This window comes from Bos taurus, chromosome 4 (assembly GCF_002263795.3).
Source record: "Bos taurus isolate L1 Dominette 01449 registration number 42190680 breed Hereford chromosome 4, ARS-UCD2.0, whole genome shotgun sequence".
NCBI lineage: Eukaryota > Metazoa > Chordata > Mammalia > Artiodactyla > Bovidae > Bos > Bos taurus.
The window spans coordinates 44,270,169-44,287,923 of NC_037331.1; the positions used below are offsets into that span (position 1 = coordinate 44,270,169).

General features: G+C 38.5%; 2 protein-coding genes across 2 annotated transcripts in view; one reads left to right on the top strand and one right to left on the bottom strand.

The window, feature by feature from the left end:
- The window catches only part of LRRC17 (leucine rich repeat containing 17), a 35,546-nt gene extending 26,001 nt beyond the window's left edge, over window positions 1-9,545 (top strand). The window contains 2 exon segments of the mRNA NM_001078150.2: window positions 3,325-3,480; window positions 8,835-9,545. Coding sequence (NP_001071618.1) covers window positions 3,325-3,480; window positions 8,835-9,232 — 554 coding nt within the window. The 3' untranslated portion in view covers window positions 9,233-9,545.
- FBXL13 (F-box and leucine rich repeat protein 13) overlaps window positions 1-17,755 on the bottom strand; it is a 217,002-nt gene that overhangs the window by 123,398 nt on the left and 75,849 nt on the right. The gene's annotated exons all lie outside the window — the stretch shown is intronic.

Below are 17,755 nucleotides of genomic sequence, written 5' to 3' on the forward strand. Positions count from 1 at the left end.
AATATTCTTATGGCTTCCCTGGTAGCTCAGATGGTAAGGAATCTGTCTGCAATGCAGGACACCTAGGTTCAATTTCTGGATTGGGAAGATTCCCCTGGAGAAGACAATGGCAACTCACTCCAGTATTCTTGCCTGGAGAATTCCATGGACAAAAAGCCTGGCAGGTTACAGCCCCTGGGGTCGCAAAGAGTAGGACATGATTGAGCGACTAACACTTTCACTTTCATACTTTCAATATTGCTGAATCATTTTGGGCTTCAAAATCACTGCAGATGGTATCTGCAGCATGAAATTAAAAGACACTTGCTCCTTGGAAGAAAAGCTATGACCAACCTAGACAGCATATTAAAAAGCAGAGACATTACTTTGCCAACAAAGGTCCATCTAGTCAAAGCTATGGTTTTTCCAGTAGTCATGTATGGATGTGAAATTTGGACTATAAAGAAAGCTGAGCGCCAAAGAATTGATCCTTTTGAACTGTGGTGTTGGAGAAGACTCTTGAGAGTCCCTTGGACTGCAAGGAGATCAAACCAGTCCATCCGCAAGGAAATCAGTCCTGAATATTCATTGGAAGGCCTGATGCTGAAGCTGAAGTTCCAATACTTTGGCCACCTGATGCGAAGAACTGACAATTTGAAAAGACCCTGATGCTGGGAGGGACTGGGGGCAGGAGGAGAAGGAGATGACAGAGGCTGAGATGGTTGGATGGCATCACCAACTCAGTGGACATGAGTTTGAGCAAGCTTCAGGAGATGGTGATGAACAGAGAAGCCTGGCGTGCTGCAGTCTATGGGGTCACAAAGAGTCGGACACTACTGAGCAACTGAACTGAAACTCAACATATTTAACGAGCTCATTGTTTCCCATGTGTTATTAGATAACTAACTTTGTTGCTGCCTAAAAACTACCCCAAACCCTAGCAGCTTAAAGCAACACACTTTATTATCTCACAGTTTCTGTAGGTCAGGAAACCAGACATGGGTTAGCTAAGTCCACTGCTTCAGGATCTCTCACGAGGCTGCAATAAGGTATTGACCAGGGCTTGGTTCTGTGGTCTCATCTGAAGACTCAACTGGAAAAACATCTTCCTCCAAGCTCATATGGCTTGGCAGGATTCAGTTCCTTAAGGACTGAGGGCCTGAGTTCCTTGCTGGCTGTCAGCCAGAGGCCCCCCTTAATTACTTGCCATGTAAGCCTCTCCAACATGGCACCTTGCTTCATCAAAGCCACCAAAAGAGAGTCTGCTAGCATGACAGAAGTCACAATTACTGATAACCTAATTATGAAAGTGACATCCTATCATATTTGCTACATTCTATTGTTAGAAGCAAGTCACTAGGTTCAGCCCATACTTAGGGAGAAGAGTTTACACAAGAACATGAATATCAGTAGAGGGATTGTTGGGTGCCATTTTAGAGGCTGGCTTATTTATTTGTAATATATTAGACATTGTTCTAAACCTCCTTCATGAAGCTTTCATGGCTAGGAGGGTATGAAAATGAAAAAAAAATCAGTAAGATGTACACTGTGTCTGATGTTGCTATCTACTATTGAAAAAAAAAAAAAAAACGGAAATGGTATTATTACTGTTGTCTGCTTGAAAGCAGAGAGATGTCATTTTAAATACAGAGCCAGAAAGGTCTTGTAGCCATCCCAATATATTGTTTCCACCCCTGTTGCTGCCCCATCCTCATTTTACCCTACATATGCCAGGTTTGAGGATTGTAGGCAGATGGGCAGCATAAATGAGACTGAAAGGTACCATGACTAGCCAACAGAGCATAGCAGTTAGAAGCACAGGTTTGGGGGCTAGCATGTCTTGTTTAAATCCTAGGTGTGTGACTATGAACACGTTGTGCCTCTACTTTATCTGTAAAATGAGGATAAATGTACTTTCTAGCTTATAGGATTCTTGCACTTAATACTTGTTAGGACACCTAGAAAAATTCTTATGCAGAGATACTAAGATACCAAGATCCCATCAAGAAGAAAAAAGCTAATTTAACAGTAATAAGGATACCAGAGAAGGAAACCATTGACCATGGATTCTAAGCTGTTAAAAGAAGGGAGGAAATAAGACTGGATCTTTATGAAGATAAACATACCATTAGTTAAGAAATCATATATACCAGAGGGTTTTAAAAAAATATTTGGAAGAAATTATCAGCAACTCAGTTATTCTGTAGCAAAAAGGGAATCATGGATAGATGTATACCACCTTTCATAAACTTTACTGTACCTAGTTCAAAGAATTTCTACATATTCAAGAAGTCTTTGGTCATGCTACTTCTCAGGTATGAACTAATTTGCATATTTTATTTGTTGCTTCTAGTTTCTTAGGTCCGAACAGGTTTGTTTCTCTTCATAGGTTCCACTTGCTCTACTTAGAATTGAGCAAAACCTCTTCAGAATATTTTGCTAAAGATTAAAATAAAGGGCAAGTATTATGCTAAAATATAAAATAAACATGCTTTATAGTTCTATAAAGCATAATTTAAAGATATATAAATATGAAAGATAGGAGAACCTTAATTGCCTATTAACCTATGAAAACTGGATTCTTCTTCCAGAGGCTTCTCTTGTAGCAGTAGTAGTGGTAGCAGCATTATTATTATTATTGTTGTTGTTGTTCCTGAGGAGTCCAGTTACTGCAGTACCTCGGGAAGAGTTGGAGATGAGTGAGTACAACTGAGTCACAAGGATTCAGGGAGTAAATAGTGATCAGGAAGCAAATGAGGACTATACTTTCTCGAATTTTAGCATCCAAGGAAAGGAGAAATAAGATAACAGCTTGAGGGTCATCAAGGTCAAGGGCTTTTGCTTCTTTTTTAGGATGGTGAAATCTGAGCTTATCTGTTGAGAGGTGAGGGATGAAATGAAGATGCTGCAGAGAGGCAGTAATTAGTAGTCAAAGCTCTTAGAGGAGTAGGAAGGGAATCAGAGGGGACACGCATGGAATGGTTTGATTTGTAGGTTTTATTTTGTTTCAGCTTTCTATTTTTGAAAAGCTTTCCGGGTGATTCTAACAAACGGATAGCCTTGAGCCCTACTAGCCCACACTGCCTGTTGTCCTCCTTGCCGTCTCTAAGAAGTTTCTCAGAACATTTCAGCAATGAGTGATATCTGCTCCTCTAAGTGAGATGCACTTAGGTTGCTGGGCTTTGGAGGAATTCAGTATATTCTCAGGCTTGTTCATAGCAAAGTTCTTTGGCTTTAGATGGGTTATCCTTTTTCCTTTCAAGAGCTGACTCTTTATCACATGAGTGATAGAGTCAGTGGGGTCCAGAGGAGAGCTTGGTAACCTGAACATGATTTTTTTTCTAGAGTTGAAGAAAGTTCCAAACAACATTCCTCCAGATATTGTTAAACTTGACTTGTCACACAATAAAATCAACCAACTTCGACCCAAGGAGTTTGAAGATGTTCATGAGTTAAAGAAATTAAACCTCAGCAGCAATGGCATTCAATTCATAGATCCTGGTAAGTTCCACAAATAGCCTTTTTAACAGACCACAGGTATTCTCTGGCAACATTTATAGTAAATACAATTTAGTTTTTGAAAAACTAAAAAGAACTTTGAATTTAATTAGAACTTGCTTGGCACTCAGAGAAATATTTGCCAAATTGTTGCTTTATGAAGTATGTAATAGTATGTAATATTACTAAGCTACAGTTATTCAATTGGTCAATTATTCAATTGGCCCAAAGAAGTGTTTTGTAGAATATATTTAAAAAATAAGAGTATGTGGCTAATAATATGCTACACATGTTGTGATTTTTTTTAAAAGGAAATTCAGATTTGGCATTCTCTTTGCTATTCGTTAAGTCCCAACTTGTTTAAAGTAAGACTTTAACAGTAAATTTGAAACATTCTGCTAAGCAGAATAAATTACGTTCATAAAATTAAGTATGCTCATAAATTAAGATAAAATGTGCTCAACTTAGAGCCAGGTAGATTTTTACTACTACTACATTGCTTCAGTTGTGTCCGACTCTGTGCGACCCCATGGACGGCAGCCCACCAGGCTTCTCCGTCCATGGGATTCTCCAGGCAAGAACACTGGGGTGGGTTGCCTTTTTCTTCTCCAATGCATGAAAGTGGAAAGTGAAAAGTGAAGTCATTCAGTCGTGTCCTACTCTTAGCGACCCCATGGACTGCAGCCTACCAGGTTCCTCCACCCATGGGATTTTCCAGGCAACAGTACTGGAGTGGGGTGCCATTGCCTTCTCTGAGATAGATTTTTACCTAATCCAAAATCAAGATCAATTCTTTTTCATCCTTCAAACCTCTTCTCCATTTGCTAAGCAAAGCCCCTGACAAGAATGAATATGGTAAGTTAACACACTGAATTTAGAAAGAACTGAGAATGATTGCAATGGTGATCAGATTTGTAATGTACATAATATTTGTGTCTTCCTAATTGAGAAGCCCAGTGTTTAAAAATATGTATTAATGCATATATGCTATCCTAAGTCACTTCAGTCATGTCCAACTCTTTGTTGACCCTATGCACTGTAGCCTGCCAGGCTCCTCTGTCCATGGAATTCTCCAGGCAAGAATACTGGAGTGGATTTCCATGTCCTCCTCCAGGGGATCTTCCTGACCCAGGGATAGAACCCAGGTCTCTTATGTCTCCTGCATTGGCAGGCAGGTTCTTTACCACTTGTGCCACCTTGGAATACTATTTTTTTGTTGTTGTTGTTTTTCTTTTTTTGTTATTTTTGTTGTTATTGTTATTTTTCTTTTTTTAAAAAAAATTATTTATTTTATTAATTGAAGGATAATTGCTTTACAGAATTTTATTGTTTTATGTCAAACATCAACATGAATCAGCCATAGGTATACATATGTCCCCTCCCTCTCATCTCCCTCCCCATTCCACCCCTCTAGGTTGATACAGAGCCCCTGTTTGAGTTCCCTGAGTTATACAGCAAATTCCCATTGGCTATTTAACATGTGGTAGTGTAGGTTTCCATGTACTCTCTGCTTACATTTCACCCTCTCCTCCCCTCCCACCCACCTGTATCCTTAAGTCTGCTCTCTATGTCTATTCCTCCATTACTGCCCTGCAAATAAATTAATTGGTACCATCTTTCTAGATACCACATATATGCATTAGTATATGATATTTATCTGTCTCTTTCTGACATATTTCACTCTGTATAATAGGCTCTAGGTTCATCCACCTCATTAGAACTGACACAAATGTGTGCCTTTTATGGCTAAGTAATATTCCATTGTATATATGTACCATAGCTTCTTTATCCATTCATCTGTTGATGAGCATCTAGGTTGCTTCCATGTCCTAGCTATTGTAAATAGTGCTGCGGTGAACTTTGGGGTACATGTATCTTTTTCCGTTTTGGTTTCCTCAGGGTATATGCCTAGTGTGGGATTGCTGGGTGGTTTTATTCCTAGTTTTTTAAGGACTCTCCATACTGTCTTTCATAGTGGCTGTATCAATTTGCATTCCCAACAGTGCAAGAGGGTTCCCTTTTCTCCAGACTCTCTCCAGCACTTGTTGTTTGTAGACTTTTTGATGATGACCATTCTGACTGGTGTGAGGTGATATCTCATTGTGGTTTTGATATGCATTTCTCTGATAGTGAGCAATGTCGAGCATAGTTTCATGTGTCTGTCAGCCATCTGTTTGTCTTTGGTGAAATGTCAGTTTAGGTCTTTTTAAATTGAAGTAAAATAGTTGATTTACAATATTGTGTTAGTTTCATTTGTACAGAAAAGTGATTCAAGAATACATATGTATTTTTTCAGGTTCTTTTTCATTATAAGTTATCACGAGATATTAAATATAGTGACCTGTGCTACACAGGGAATCCTTGTTGTTTATTTTATATATAGTAGTATATAATTTCACTGACTTACTCATTATTTTAATCTCTAAGCCCATCCATATGGCTGCAAATGGCAATATTTCATTCTGGCTGAGTAATATTGTGTGTGTATCTGTATATATACATAAACATTCATCTATCAATAGACACTTAGGTTGCTTCCATGTCTTGGGTATTGCAAATAGTACCTGCAGTATTATCCTTTCCCCCTTTGTTCAACTCAGTTTCAGGAAAGTATGATATTTTCTACATTAACAAATATGTACTGAGCATCTGGAAAATGTCAACCACTTTTCCTTGGTAAATCTTCTGGAACAAAAAAGCATCTCAGAACTTTTAAGTGGTCATTTCAGGCTGGTCATTTAAGTCAAAATGACCTTTAAAACTTTTAAAATAAATACCTTCTATATTTCAGGGTTTTTGAGTTGAAACACTGCCAAAGCAAACTTACTTTAATGATGTATGCTGATAGGTATACAAATGCAGTGAAATATATCAATCTTTAAAAGGCAATGTGAATAACAGTCTCATAAAATGCCAGATATTATTGCAGAAAAAGGAAAGAAGGCACTCCCATTTTAGAATCTACCTCCTTTAAGGAACAAATGAAAAGTAGCTTTCCCAAGTGCCCAAATATGTATGGTTTAAGTAACAACTTTAGCATTTTCGAAATAAAATATAGGAATGTTTACAGATGCTTTCAATCTGAAGGGCTAATTTCTGTTAAGAAAAGTAAACAGTGAGATGATTGACTCACAAATGTTAGTTTTTTTTGAATGCAGTGTTTTCAGAACTATCATTGCAAGGGCTGACCTTTTGCTCCTTCGCAGCAGCCTGTTCCTCACTCCCTCCTCCTCCCCACACCCAAGTCATTGCTTTGCATCAAAATATAATTCTTTGGGGGGCTTCCCTGGTAGTTCAGCTGGTAAAGAATCCTCCTGCAATGCAGGAGATCCCAGGTTAAATTTCCTGGGTCGAGAAGATTCCCTGGAGAAGTGAAATTTCCTGGGTCGAGAAGATCCCCTGGAGAAGTGATAGGCTACCCACTCCAGTATTCATGGTGTTCTCGGTGGCTCAGAAGATAAAGAATCCATCTGCAATGTGGGAGACCCAGGTTCAATCCCTGGGTTGGGAAGATCCCCTGGAGGAGGGCATGGCAACCCACTCCAGTATTCTTGCCTGGAGAATCCCCATGGACAGAGGAGCCTGGCAGGCTACACTCCATGGGGTTGCAAAGAGTTGGATGCAACTAAGCACCCATGGGTTTTGTCTGAGAACAAATGATATGAAAATGGTTAATGGTATTGGCTTGAGAGTGTATTTTTGAAATTCCACATAAGGGCACTGTATACCCTAGCCAAAAGTATTTTAAAACAGCAATGAGAAAATGTTTAAAATAGAAACAAAATATTTAAAATCAGGATTGACCTGTTACAGCGTACCTGTTCTATTCACATTAACTGAAATAGGGATAATTTATGTTTAGATTTCTTTACTCTCAGAAAAGAAAAATAGCTTTTTGTTGTATTATTTTGTTATGTGTTCAATATTTGTTTTAATTATCTACCCTCTGGTGAAATTAAATACATATGAATTCAAGGCTGATAGCTATCATAGCTTGCCAAAATACAACCAGATGTTTTCAAAATATTGATAATTTTTTTTTGTTTTGGACAATACAAGAATATAATTTCTTCCCCATAAACTTGGAAATGGCTGTTTTCTAGGCATTTTCAGAGTTTATTCATTTCCCAAAGAGCTGTCCGATTTCTGAACACATTTCTCATTTTTTGTGCACTTATGTCTTACATTGAAATATTTTCCTAATCCATGTCTTTCTGTGGCATTTTTCCAGCGGGTATTAAAAAATGCACATGAGCACGAAATACATTTTTTAGAGATCTAACTTAAAACTGATTTTTCTAATAAAAAATTGTACTCTAAATAATCTAATCAAGGGGGGAGCTTTGAGTAAAAACGTGTTTCAGAATTTTTCATTTAGACATGTATACTGTTGCTGCTGCTGCTAAGTCGCTTCAGTCATGTCTGACTCTGTGCGATCCCATAGACAGCAGCCCACCAGGCTCCCCTGTCCCTGGGATTCTATACTGTTAGGGAAATATAATTAAAACCAGAGTCCTCACCCAGCATAGAAATCCTCTCCACAAAGTAGTAGAGAAAGAAAACTCTTTTATTATTGAATAAGCATTAAATTGGAATGTGATGTATACAACAGGCAATCTGCAAAGAGATTGCAGAGGCAGAAAGAAATCTCACCCTTTATATAGCCAAGCATATACAACCTAGCATATGTGTGTTTTCAGAATACATGTTTGATCCCTGGGTAGGGAAGAGCCAACCCAGAGAAGGGAAAAGCTACCCACTCCAGTATTCTGGCCTGGAGAATTCCAGGGACTATACAGTCCATGGGGTCTCAAAGAGTTGGACATGACTGAGTGACTTTCACTTTCACTTTCACTTTCAGTCCTTAAGTAAGAAGACTTGACAACACCATTTGCCAAACATAGTTCATTCTAAAAGCTTACCGAGCAATTGGAGTGGCCATCTGTGTTAGCTAACTGGCTTTATCAAGAAGAAAACAAACTTCTGTCTTTATGACAAGAGATAATTTTGCGCCTTAAAGGCTTCTACCCTCCCACAGTAACTGGGAGGCAGGAGTGTTTCTTCCCTTGATGTTTCCATTTCAAAGAGATTGTTCCCAGGTTTTTAAGCAGGATGTTCCTCAGAGAGCTGAGAAAGACCTCTTTAGTCTTCTAAAGGATGTGTATACATTTCAAAAAAGAAGAGAAAGTACTTGGAAGTTTTCTAAAGTAAGAACTCTGAGAAAAAGGAGGTTAAGGAAAATCTTTTCCTTTATTTTCAACAGCGAGAATTGTCTCTTACTTTTAAATTTGTCCTTATAATATACAGTGCACTTAACCTAATTACTCACTGGTTTAATAAATATTTTCCGTTTCTAGCTGCTTTTTTAGGACTCACACATTTAGAAGAGTTAGATTTATCAAACAACAGTCTGCAAAACTTTGACTATGGTGTATTAGAAGACTTGTATTTTTTGAAACTCTTGTGGCTCAGAGAGAACCCTTGGAGATGTGATTACAACATCCACTACCTCTACTACTGGTTAAAGCATCACTACAACGTGCATTATAATGGCCTGGAATGCAAAATGCCTGAAGAATACAAAGGGTGGTTTGTAGGAAAGTATGTTCGGAGTTACTATGAAGAATGCCCCAAAGACAAATTACCAGCATACCCTGAAACATTTGACCAGGATATGGAAGATGATGAATGGGAAAAAATACATAAGGATCATACAGCAAAGAAGCAAAGTGTAAGAATCACTATTGTGGGATAACAGAATTGTTCTTGTTGCAACTAGTTTTGCCTTTGCTATACTGGTGTTGGAAAACCGCATGTTTACATTTTGATTAACTGTATTACTTATTTATGCAGGATTATCCAACTAAAGGAAGGTTCCCTTGATTACTATTGTTGTGACAATATAGTAATCAGAGGAATACTCTTATCCTGCTTGCCTGCCTGTTTGCCGAACAGCTTTCGATGATGATCCCACACTGGTAACCTGCAGGAGTTGGGTCCTAATGATGGCATTAGATTTTCATAATGTCCTGTATAAATCTTTTTACTGCTTTTTGAAAATAAAAATTAAAAAAAAGCTTGGTTCATTTTCACATGCTTTTCAAGAGCTGTGTGCACATACCTAAAGATGATCAAATGAAGAGATACAAATGATTAGTAATAATAAAATCTTATTCTCTCCCCTCTACCCCCCCGCCTTTTTTTCCAGTAAGTCAGCTTATGCACTGAATAAATTTCCATGTTTGATTCCTGTGCACTCCAAAATGAGGTCCTGGTAAACTCAAATTCTCCACTACTTTTCACTGATCCTTGCAAAAAAAAAAAAAAAATGTCCAGCTAAACCAGAAGAATTGTCACATGCAATAAGCCAAGAATCTGAGAATTATGTTAGAAATTGTTAGAAGACCGGACTCTGAGAAGCAGTTGTATGTGGTGTGAATCATGAGCCCTGAACAGGTATAAACACTAGTAAGTGTGGAAACAGCACTGGTGTTTTAACAGAATTTAGGCAATGGAGCCGCCTGTCAGTGGGAAGGATCTGAGCCCTTCATATGTGAAGGAGCATAAAACAGGATGAAATTAGGATTCAGGGTCAGGATTTGAGATGAAAAAGAAACAAAAAAGAAATTGATATCAGAAGCAACTGAGGGAGCAGGTGGTATGGAAGAGAAGCCCATGGGATTGCAGGTTAAAATTAGCTCACCTAGAAAAACAGATCACCGGAAAGAGAGGAAGTATTTGGAGACTAACCCCATCAGTTTGTATTTTGATAGTACTATTCTATTAGAAAAATAAAATGAAATATGTGCATATCATTAGAAATACAATTTTTTATGCAGATTTCCTTTTTCATACTGAGTTGAATATATTTTCATTTCTTATATCAAGGTATTCATACAAAGTTTAGCAACTGATCTTTGATACTTGCACAGATTTCCAAAGTATAGAAATGATAAATAACAGATAGTATTGAACATGTTTTTTTGGCTGTGCCATGTGGCTTATGGGATCTTAGTTCCCTGACCAGAGATTGAACCCCGGCCATGGCAACAAAAGTGCCCAGTCCGAACCCCTGGATCACCTGGGAATTCTGTTGAGCATTTCTGAAGCACCTACTAGAGCTCAGACACTGTGCTAAGAGCTTCACATGTTCTTTTTCTAATTCTTACAAGATCCTCCTGAGGTACATAATATTATCTGCCTTTTCTAGATGAGGAATCCGAGGCATCGAGTATGCCTCCTGAAACACCTTTCTCCTTTTTCTCCTGAAATACCTGTGAGGGCTGGAGACAATCTTTGGGTCAAGTCAGTTAAATCTGTACTAATATGTATAGGAAACCAAGAGAGTGGGGAACAGGAAGAATTGCTGGAGCTTGTGGCTTAGGAAATGACACAGCATTGTAAGGTTCTAACCTCTATGCCCTTTTTCCTATGGTTTGGGTCAGGGTGGAGACTTAAGAGACACTGGTTCTCAAAGCAAGTTCTCACATTCAACATGATAGGTTGAAGGCAGCTGTTAAATTTGAAGTGTTACCAGAGAGATATAATAAATTTACTTATTGTTGATGAGCACTTAGAGTGGAATATTAAAGAAAACATCCAAGATTTGATGGTGGAGAAAGCCCAGGTGGGACCATAGTAGGAGACAAAGGCACTCAATGGAGAGGTGAATGTTCTGGAAAGGAATAAGGATATTAAGTCTGATTCAAACAAAGGACCCAAATTACTCTCTGGTTTAGTTTTTGGAGGCTAGTTGGAAATTTTATTGGTTGAGTTTTATATTCAGGATTATCCCCAGGGATCTATTTGGAAATAAAGCTCTGGAACACACTGTGATACAAACTGATCTGGATCATCCAAAAGTAAGTTGTTTAGAATCGCTACTATCCTCCATGGCCAAAATTTAAATATGTTTTTGAAAGTTTAAGATTGCTATTTTTATGTATCAGAGTTCATAGTTTCTCAGGGAAGCATTGCTGATCAATGATGGAATGAACAATTAGATACTTCCTTTCCTGCCAATTTCTTATCATTTCTTATCATTTAATAACTTGTCTTTGCAACTTCCTTCTCTTCAATAGGCGATGAAATTCAGGAGTTTTTTAAAAGTATATTTTATAGTAGTCAAAAATAATACAATCCTGAGATCTCCATATTTGAACACATATGTTTAAATATCACCTGAATTTTTATTCAAATACCCAAGTGTTTGTTTTTTTAACTAGTTCTAAGATTCTTTGATTTTTTTCTTTTTTGAAGTAAATAAGATTTACTACAAGCTAAGGTCTCCTGAGTCCTAAGTCTGAGTCAGTTCTGACCTAAATCTTGACTCTTTGAGAAAGATATTTAATATTAAACAGTGTGGATTAGTCATTTATTAAACTTTCCCTCTCCTGGAGTTTTCACCGTGGATCAATTAATACCCATTTCTGAGAAATCTGAATAAGGCTCCTGCTCTGACAAATAGAAGCAATTCAGTAATAAGAATCTACTTGGCTAAATTCTGTGAGATTTGGGGGCTTCTTTCTGCAGGAAGCAGAGTATTTGGTGAGTGGATGGGGAGATGTAATATGTATCAGTCAACAGTGTGACTAATCGGTATAAATGAGAGAATCAGTAATAATAACATGAATATGGTAGGCAAACTGGAAAATTACTTCATAAATTCTATTCCCCCCAAAATTAAGTATTTTATTCTATGAATTCTAGAAACATAAACATGCAACTTTGGGAGTATTTACAAGTCAAGTGTTTTCTGAACTGATCTCATCTTGCCAGTCATCGAGTCGGTGTAGAAAAACTGCAGTCAAGTGGAGCCTCTCATCCCTTATGAATCTGTTTTGCTCAGGTTCAAAAATGTAACTGCTGGACTTAAAAATCACTATGTGTATCCTTCCCAAATGTATGCTCAAGTGTTTCATCATATACTCTGCATCAGTTCAGTTCAGTGCTACATCACATACTCTGCATCAGTTTATTTCAGTCGCTCAGTCATGTCAGACTCTGCGACCCTACAGACTGTAGCATGCCAGGCCTCCCTACCATCACCAACTCCCGAAGTTTACTCAGACTCATGTCCATTGAGTCAGTGATGCCATCCAACCATCTCCTCCTCTGTTGTCCCCTTCTCCTCCCGCCTTCAATCTTTCCCAGCATCAGGGTCTTTTCAGATGAGTGAGCTCTTCGCATCAGGTGGCCAAAGTATTGGAGTTTCAGCTTCAGCATCAGGCCTTCCAGTGAATATTCAGGACTGATTTCCTTGAGGATGGACTGGTTCAATCTCCTTGCTATTGAAGGGACTCTCAAGAGTCTTCTCCAACACCACAATTCATAAGGATCAATTCTTTGGCACTCAGCTTTCTTTATAGTCCAACTCTCACATCCATACAGGACCACTGGAAAGACCATAGCTTTGACTAAATGGATCTTTGTTGGCAAAGTAATGTCTCTGCTTTTTAATAAGCTGTCTAGGTTGATCCTAGCTTTTCTTCCAAGGGAGCAAGCATCTTTTAATTTCATGGCTACAGTCACCATCTGCAGTGATTTTGAAGCCCCCAAAATAAAGTCTCTCACTGTTTCCACTGTTTCCCCATCTATTTCCCATGAAGTGATGGAACCGGATGCCATGATCTTCGTTTTCTGAATGTTGAATTTCAAGCCAACTTTTCATTCTCATCTTTCACTTTCATCAACAGACTCTTTAGTTCTCCTTTGCTTTCTGCCATAAGGGTGGTGTCATCTGCATATCTGAGGTTATTGATATTTCTCCCGACAATCTTGATTCCAGCTTGTGCTTCATCCAGCCCAGCATTTCTCATGATGTACTCTGCATGTAAATTAAATAAGCAGGGTGACAATATACAGCCTTGACATACTCCTTTCCCGATGTGGAACCAGTCTGTTGTTCCATGTCCAGTTCGAACTGTTGCTTCCTGACCTGCATATAGGTTTCTCAAGAGGCAGGTCAGGTGGTCTGGTATTCCCATCTCTTTCAGAATTTTCCACAGTTTATTGTGATCCACACAGTCAAAGGCTTTGGCATAGTTAATAAAGCAGAAGTAGATTTTTTTCTGGAACTCTTGTGCTTTCTCAGTGATCCAGCAGATGTTGGCAATTTGATCTCTGGTTCCTCTGCCTTTTATAAATCCAGCTGAACATCTGGAAGTTCATGGTTCATGTACTGTTGAAGCCTGGCTTGGAGAATTTTGATCATCATTTTGCTAGTGTGTGAGATGAGTGCAATTGTGCGACAGTTTGAATATTCTTTGGCATTGTCTTCCTTTGGGATTGGAATGAAAACTGACCTTTTCCAGTCCTGTAGCCACTGCTGAGTTTACCAAATTTGCTGGCATATGGAGTGCAGCACTTTCACAGCATCATCTTTTAGGATTTGAAGTAGCTCAACTGGAATTCCATCACCTCCACTAGCTTTGTTCATAGTGATGCTTCCTAAGGCCCACTTGACTTCACATTCCAGGCTCTAGAGTCTGGCTCTAGGTGAGTGATCACGCCATCATGATTATCTGGGTTGTGAAGATCTTTTTTGTATAGTTCTTCTGTGTATTCTTGCCACCTCTTCTTAACATCTGTTTCTGTTAGGTCCATACCATTTCTGTCCTTTATTGTGCCCATCTTTTCATGAAATGTTCCCTTGGTATCTCTAATTTTCTTGAAGAGATCTTTAGTCTTTCCCATTCTATTGTTTTCCTCTATTTCTTTGCATTGATCACTGAGGAAGGCTTTCTTATCTCTCCGTGCTAGTCTTTGGAACTCTGCATTCAAATGGGTGTATCTTTCCTTTTCTCCTTTGCCTTTAGCTTCTCTCCTTTTCACAGCTGTTTGTAAGGCCTCCTCAGACAACCATTTTGCCTTTTGCATTTCTTTTTCTTGGGGATGATCTTGATCACTGCCTCCTATACAGTGTCACAAACCTCCATCCATAGTTCTTCAGGCACTCTGTCTATCAGATCTAATCCCTTGAATCTATTTGTCACTTCTACTGTATAATCTTAAGGGATTTGATTTAGGTCATACCTGAATGGTCTAGTGGTTTTCCCTACTTTCTTCAATTTAAGTCTGAATTTGGCAATAAGGAGTTCATGATCTGAGCCACAGTCAGCTCCCAGTCTTGTTTTTGCTGACTGTATAGAGCTTCTCCATCTTTGGCTACAAAGAATATAATCAATCTGATTTCAATATTGACCATCTGGTGATGTCCATGTGTAGAGTCATCTCTTGTGTTGTTGGAAGAGGGTGTTTGCTGTTTACAAGTCAAGCATTTCCTGAACTGATCTCATCTTGCCAGTCATCGAGTCTGTGTAGAAAAACTGCAGTCAAGTGGAGCCTTTCATCCCTTATGAATCTGTTTTGCTCAGGTTCAAAAATGCAACTGTTGGACTTAAAAATCACTATGTGTATACTTCCCAAATGTATGCTCAAGTGTTTCATCATATACTCTGGCTGCTGCTGCTGCTGCTGCTAAGTCACTTCAGTCGTGTCCAACTCTGCGACCCCATAGACGGCAGCCCACCAGGCTCCACTTGTCCCTGGGATTCTCCAGGTAAGAACACTGGAGTGGGTTGCCATTTCCTTCTCCAGTATACTCTGGCTACCTATCATAATATTTTAACAGGCATTTCCCAGCCTTGCTCTCATCTGTCTTTTAAACATTTAAAATAATATGTTAAAGTTAATTTTCTTCTAAAGTTTTTTGTAGATAAGGATTACAAGTACAAGTCGTGTGGCTACTCAGCCAAACAGCCTAAAATATCAGCCAGTATTTATCTTCAATCTAACAAAAAGTGAGAAAGTCAAACTTCTTACCAGAAATGTGTATAACTTTAGGCACATCAATAAATCAACTGACCTTAGCTGGGGGGAAAAAAAAAACTGGAAAAGCTGAAACATCTCTGAGATTAATTTTTTAATCTTTGATAGACTCAAGGTTGTTTAAATGAACAGTGGTTTTATTAAATAAGCTATGGCAACCAGACACCCCCGTAAGGCCTGCTGCCAGCAGCCCTGGGAACTGGCCCCATCCTTCAGCTGGTGACCAGCCCCAAGACCTGCCAGGCCTCACAGCCAACTCAGTGGTCCAATAACCACTGAAAAAGGCAGGGTCTTTCCACCAAACACACCAGGGGCTAGCCATGTCTACCAGACTGCCCACTGTTGTTGGCCCTGCCACAACAGAAGGACCCTTGCAGCCTGCATTGAGGACAGCCCTAGAGCATTTAACTCTGATAACCAATGGGGAGTGTGCTGCTCAGCTCCATAGGACATATCCTATATAAGACTACTCTTCCATGGTTGGTAAGTTTTTTACATTTCCTAAACACATAGAAATAAGAACAGAGAATTAGGCTTAATGAGATAACAGAGAAATATGTTCCAAATGAAGTAACAAGGCAAAACTCCAGAAGAACTAAGAAAAATAGAAATAAACAATCTATGCAATAAAGAATTTGAGGTAGTGATCATAGAAGTGCTCAATTAATTGGGAGAAGAATGAATGAATGCAGTGAGAAGTTTAACAAAGAGTTAGAAAAAATCTGAGGAATATCATAACTGAAATAAAAATATACTAGGAGAAATCAACAGTAGATGAGATGATACGGAGGAACAGAACTGGAAGAACAGTGGAATCACCCAATCTGAAGAGAAAAAATTTCTTTAAAATAAGGATACTTTAAGAGACTCCTGGAAAAATATCAAGTGTACTAACATTGGGCTTCCCAGGTGGTACTAGTGGTAAAGAACCCACTTGCCAACGCAGGTAGATGTAAGCAATATGGGTTCAGTCCCTGGGTTGGGTAGATCCCCTGGAGGAGGCGCAGCAACCCACTCCAGTATTCTCCAGTATTCTTGCCTGGAGAATCCATGGACAGAGGAGCCGGTCAGGCTGCTGTCCATAGCGTTGCACAGTCAGTCATGACTGAAGCAACTTAGCACACCTGCGTGTACTAGCATTTGCATTATAAGAAGAAGAGAGGAAAGGGCAAAAAACTGGAAGACATGATAGCTGAAAACTTCCCTAACCCGGGAAAAGAAACAAATATTCAGGTCCAGAAAGGACCAAGAGTCCCAAACAAGATGAACTCAGAGGTCCATACCAAGACACACTATAATTAAAATAGCAAAAATTTCAAAAGAAAATCTTAAAAGCAGCTAGGGAAAAGCAACAAGGGAACTGATATCAGCTGACTTTTCAGCAGAAACTCTGCATGCCAGAAGGGAGTAGCATGATATTATTTAAGTGATAAAGGGAAAAACAATACTCCACAAGGCTACCACTCTGATTCAAAGAAAAGACCAAGAGTTTTAAAGAGGAGCAAGAGCTGAAAGTAACCGGATTTACAAGAAATGTTAAAGGGACTTCACTAAGTCGAAAAGAAAAGGCCACAACTAGAAATATGAAAATTACAAAAGGAAAAAACATCATTGGTAAAGGCAGGTATCAAAGGCAGTAAAGGTAGAATATCAACCGCTTATAAAACTAGTAGGAAGGTTAAAAGACAAAAGTAGTAAAATCATCTATATCAACAATAAGCAGTTAAGAGATACACAAAACAAAAAGGTATGAACTGTGAGGTCAAAAACAGTAAACTTGAAGGGGAGTAAAAATGCATTCAAACTTAAAAGAATAGCAACTTAAAATAATCAAATATGTATAAAGACTTCTCTACATAAACTTCATAATAACCACAAAACAAAAATGTAAAACAGGTGTACACACACACAAAAAGCGGAAATCAAGCAACACTGAAGATAGTCACCAAATCACAAAGAAAAGAGAACAAAAGAAGAAAAAGTAATAAACTGGTTTAAGATGGCAGACTAAGTACCTGTTTCAATTTTCCTTTCCTACCCAAATTACCAGAAACAAATTTTTCTAATCTATCATGTCCTTGGAAAACAACAAGGATGGTCTTGGTGGGTCAGAAATTAATAGTTCCTAAAAATCCAAATGCAAACATTACCAGATTGAATGAAGAACATTCAGAAGATGGCTGCTGTAAAAGATGGAACAGCATTATGTCTTTGTAAAGGATGTGTCCCAGAAATTAGAATATATAGTAATATTAACACCATTCTCATTAAAAATATGAGAAAAGGATTAAAGAACAAGACAAGATAGCTGCATATCCTTGCTACCAGAAAAAGAAGTAGAAGATATAAGAATAGGAATGAATGGAAATATTTCCAGGTGATATGATAGTCTACCTAGAATACCAAAAGAATCAACTGACAAACTATGAAAACTAGGAAGGCAGTTTAA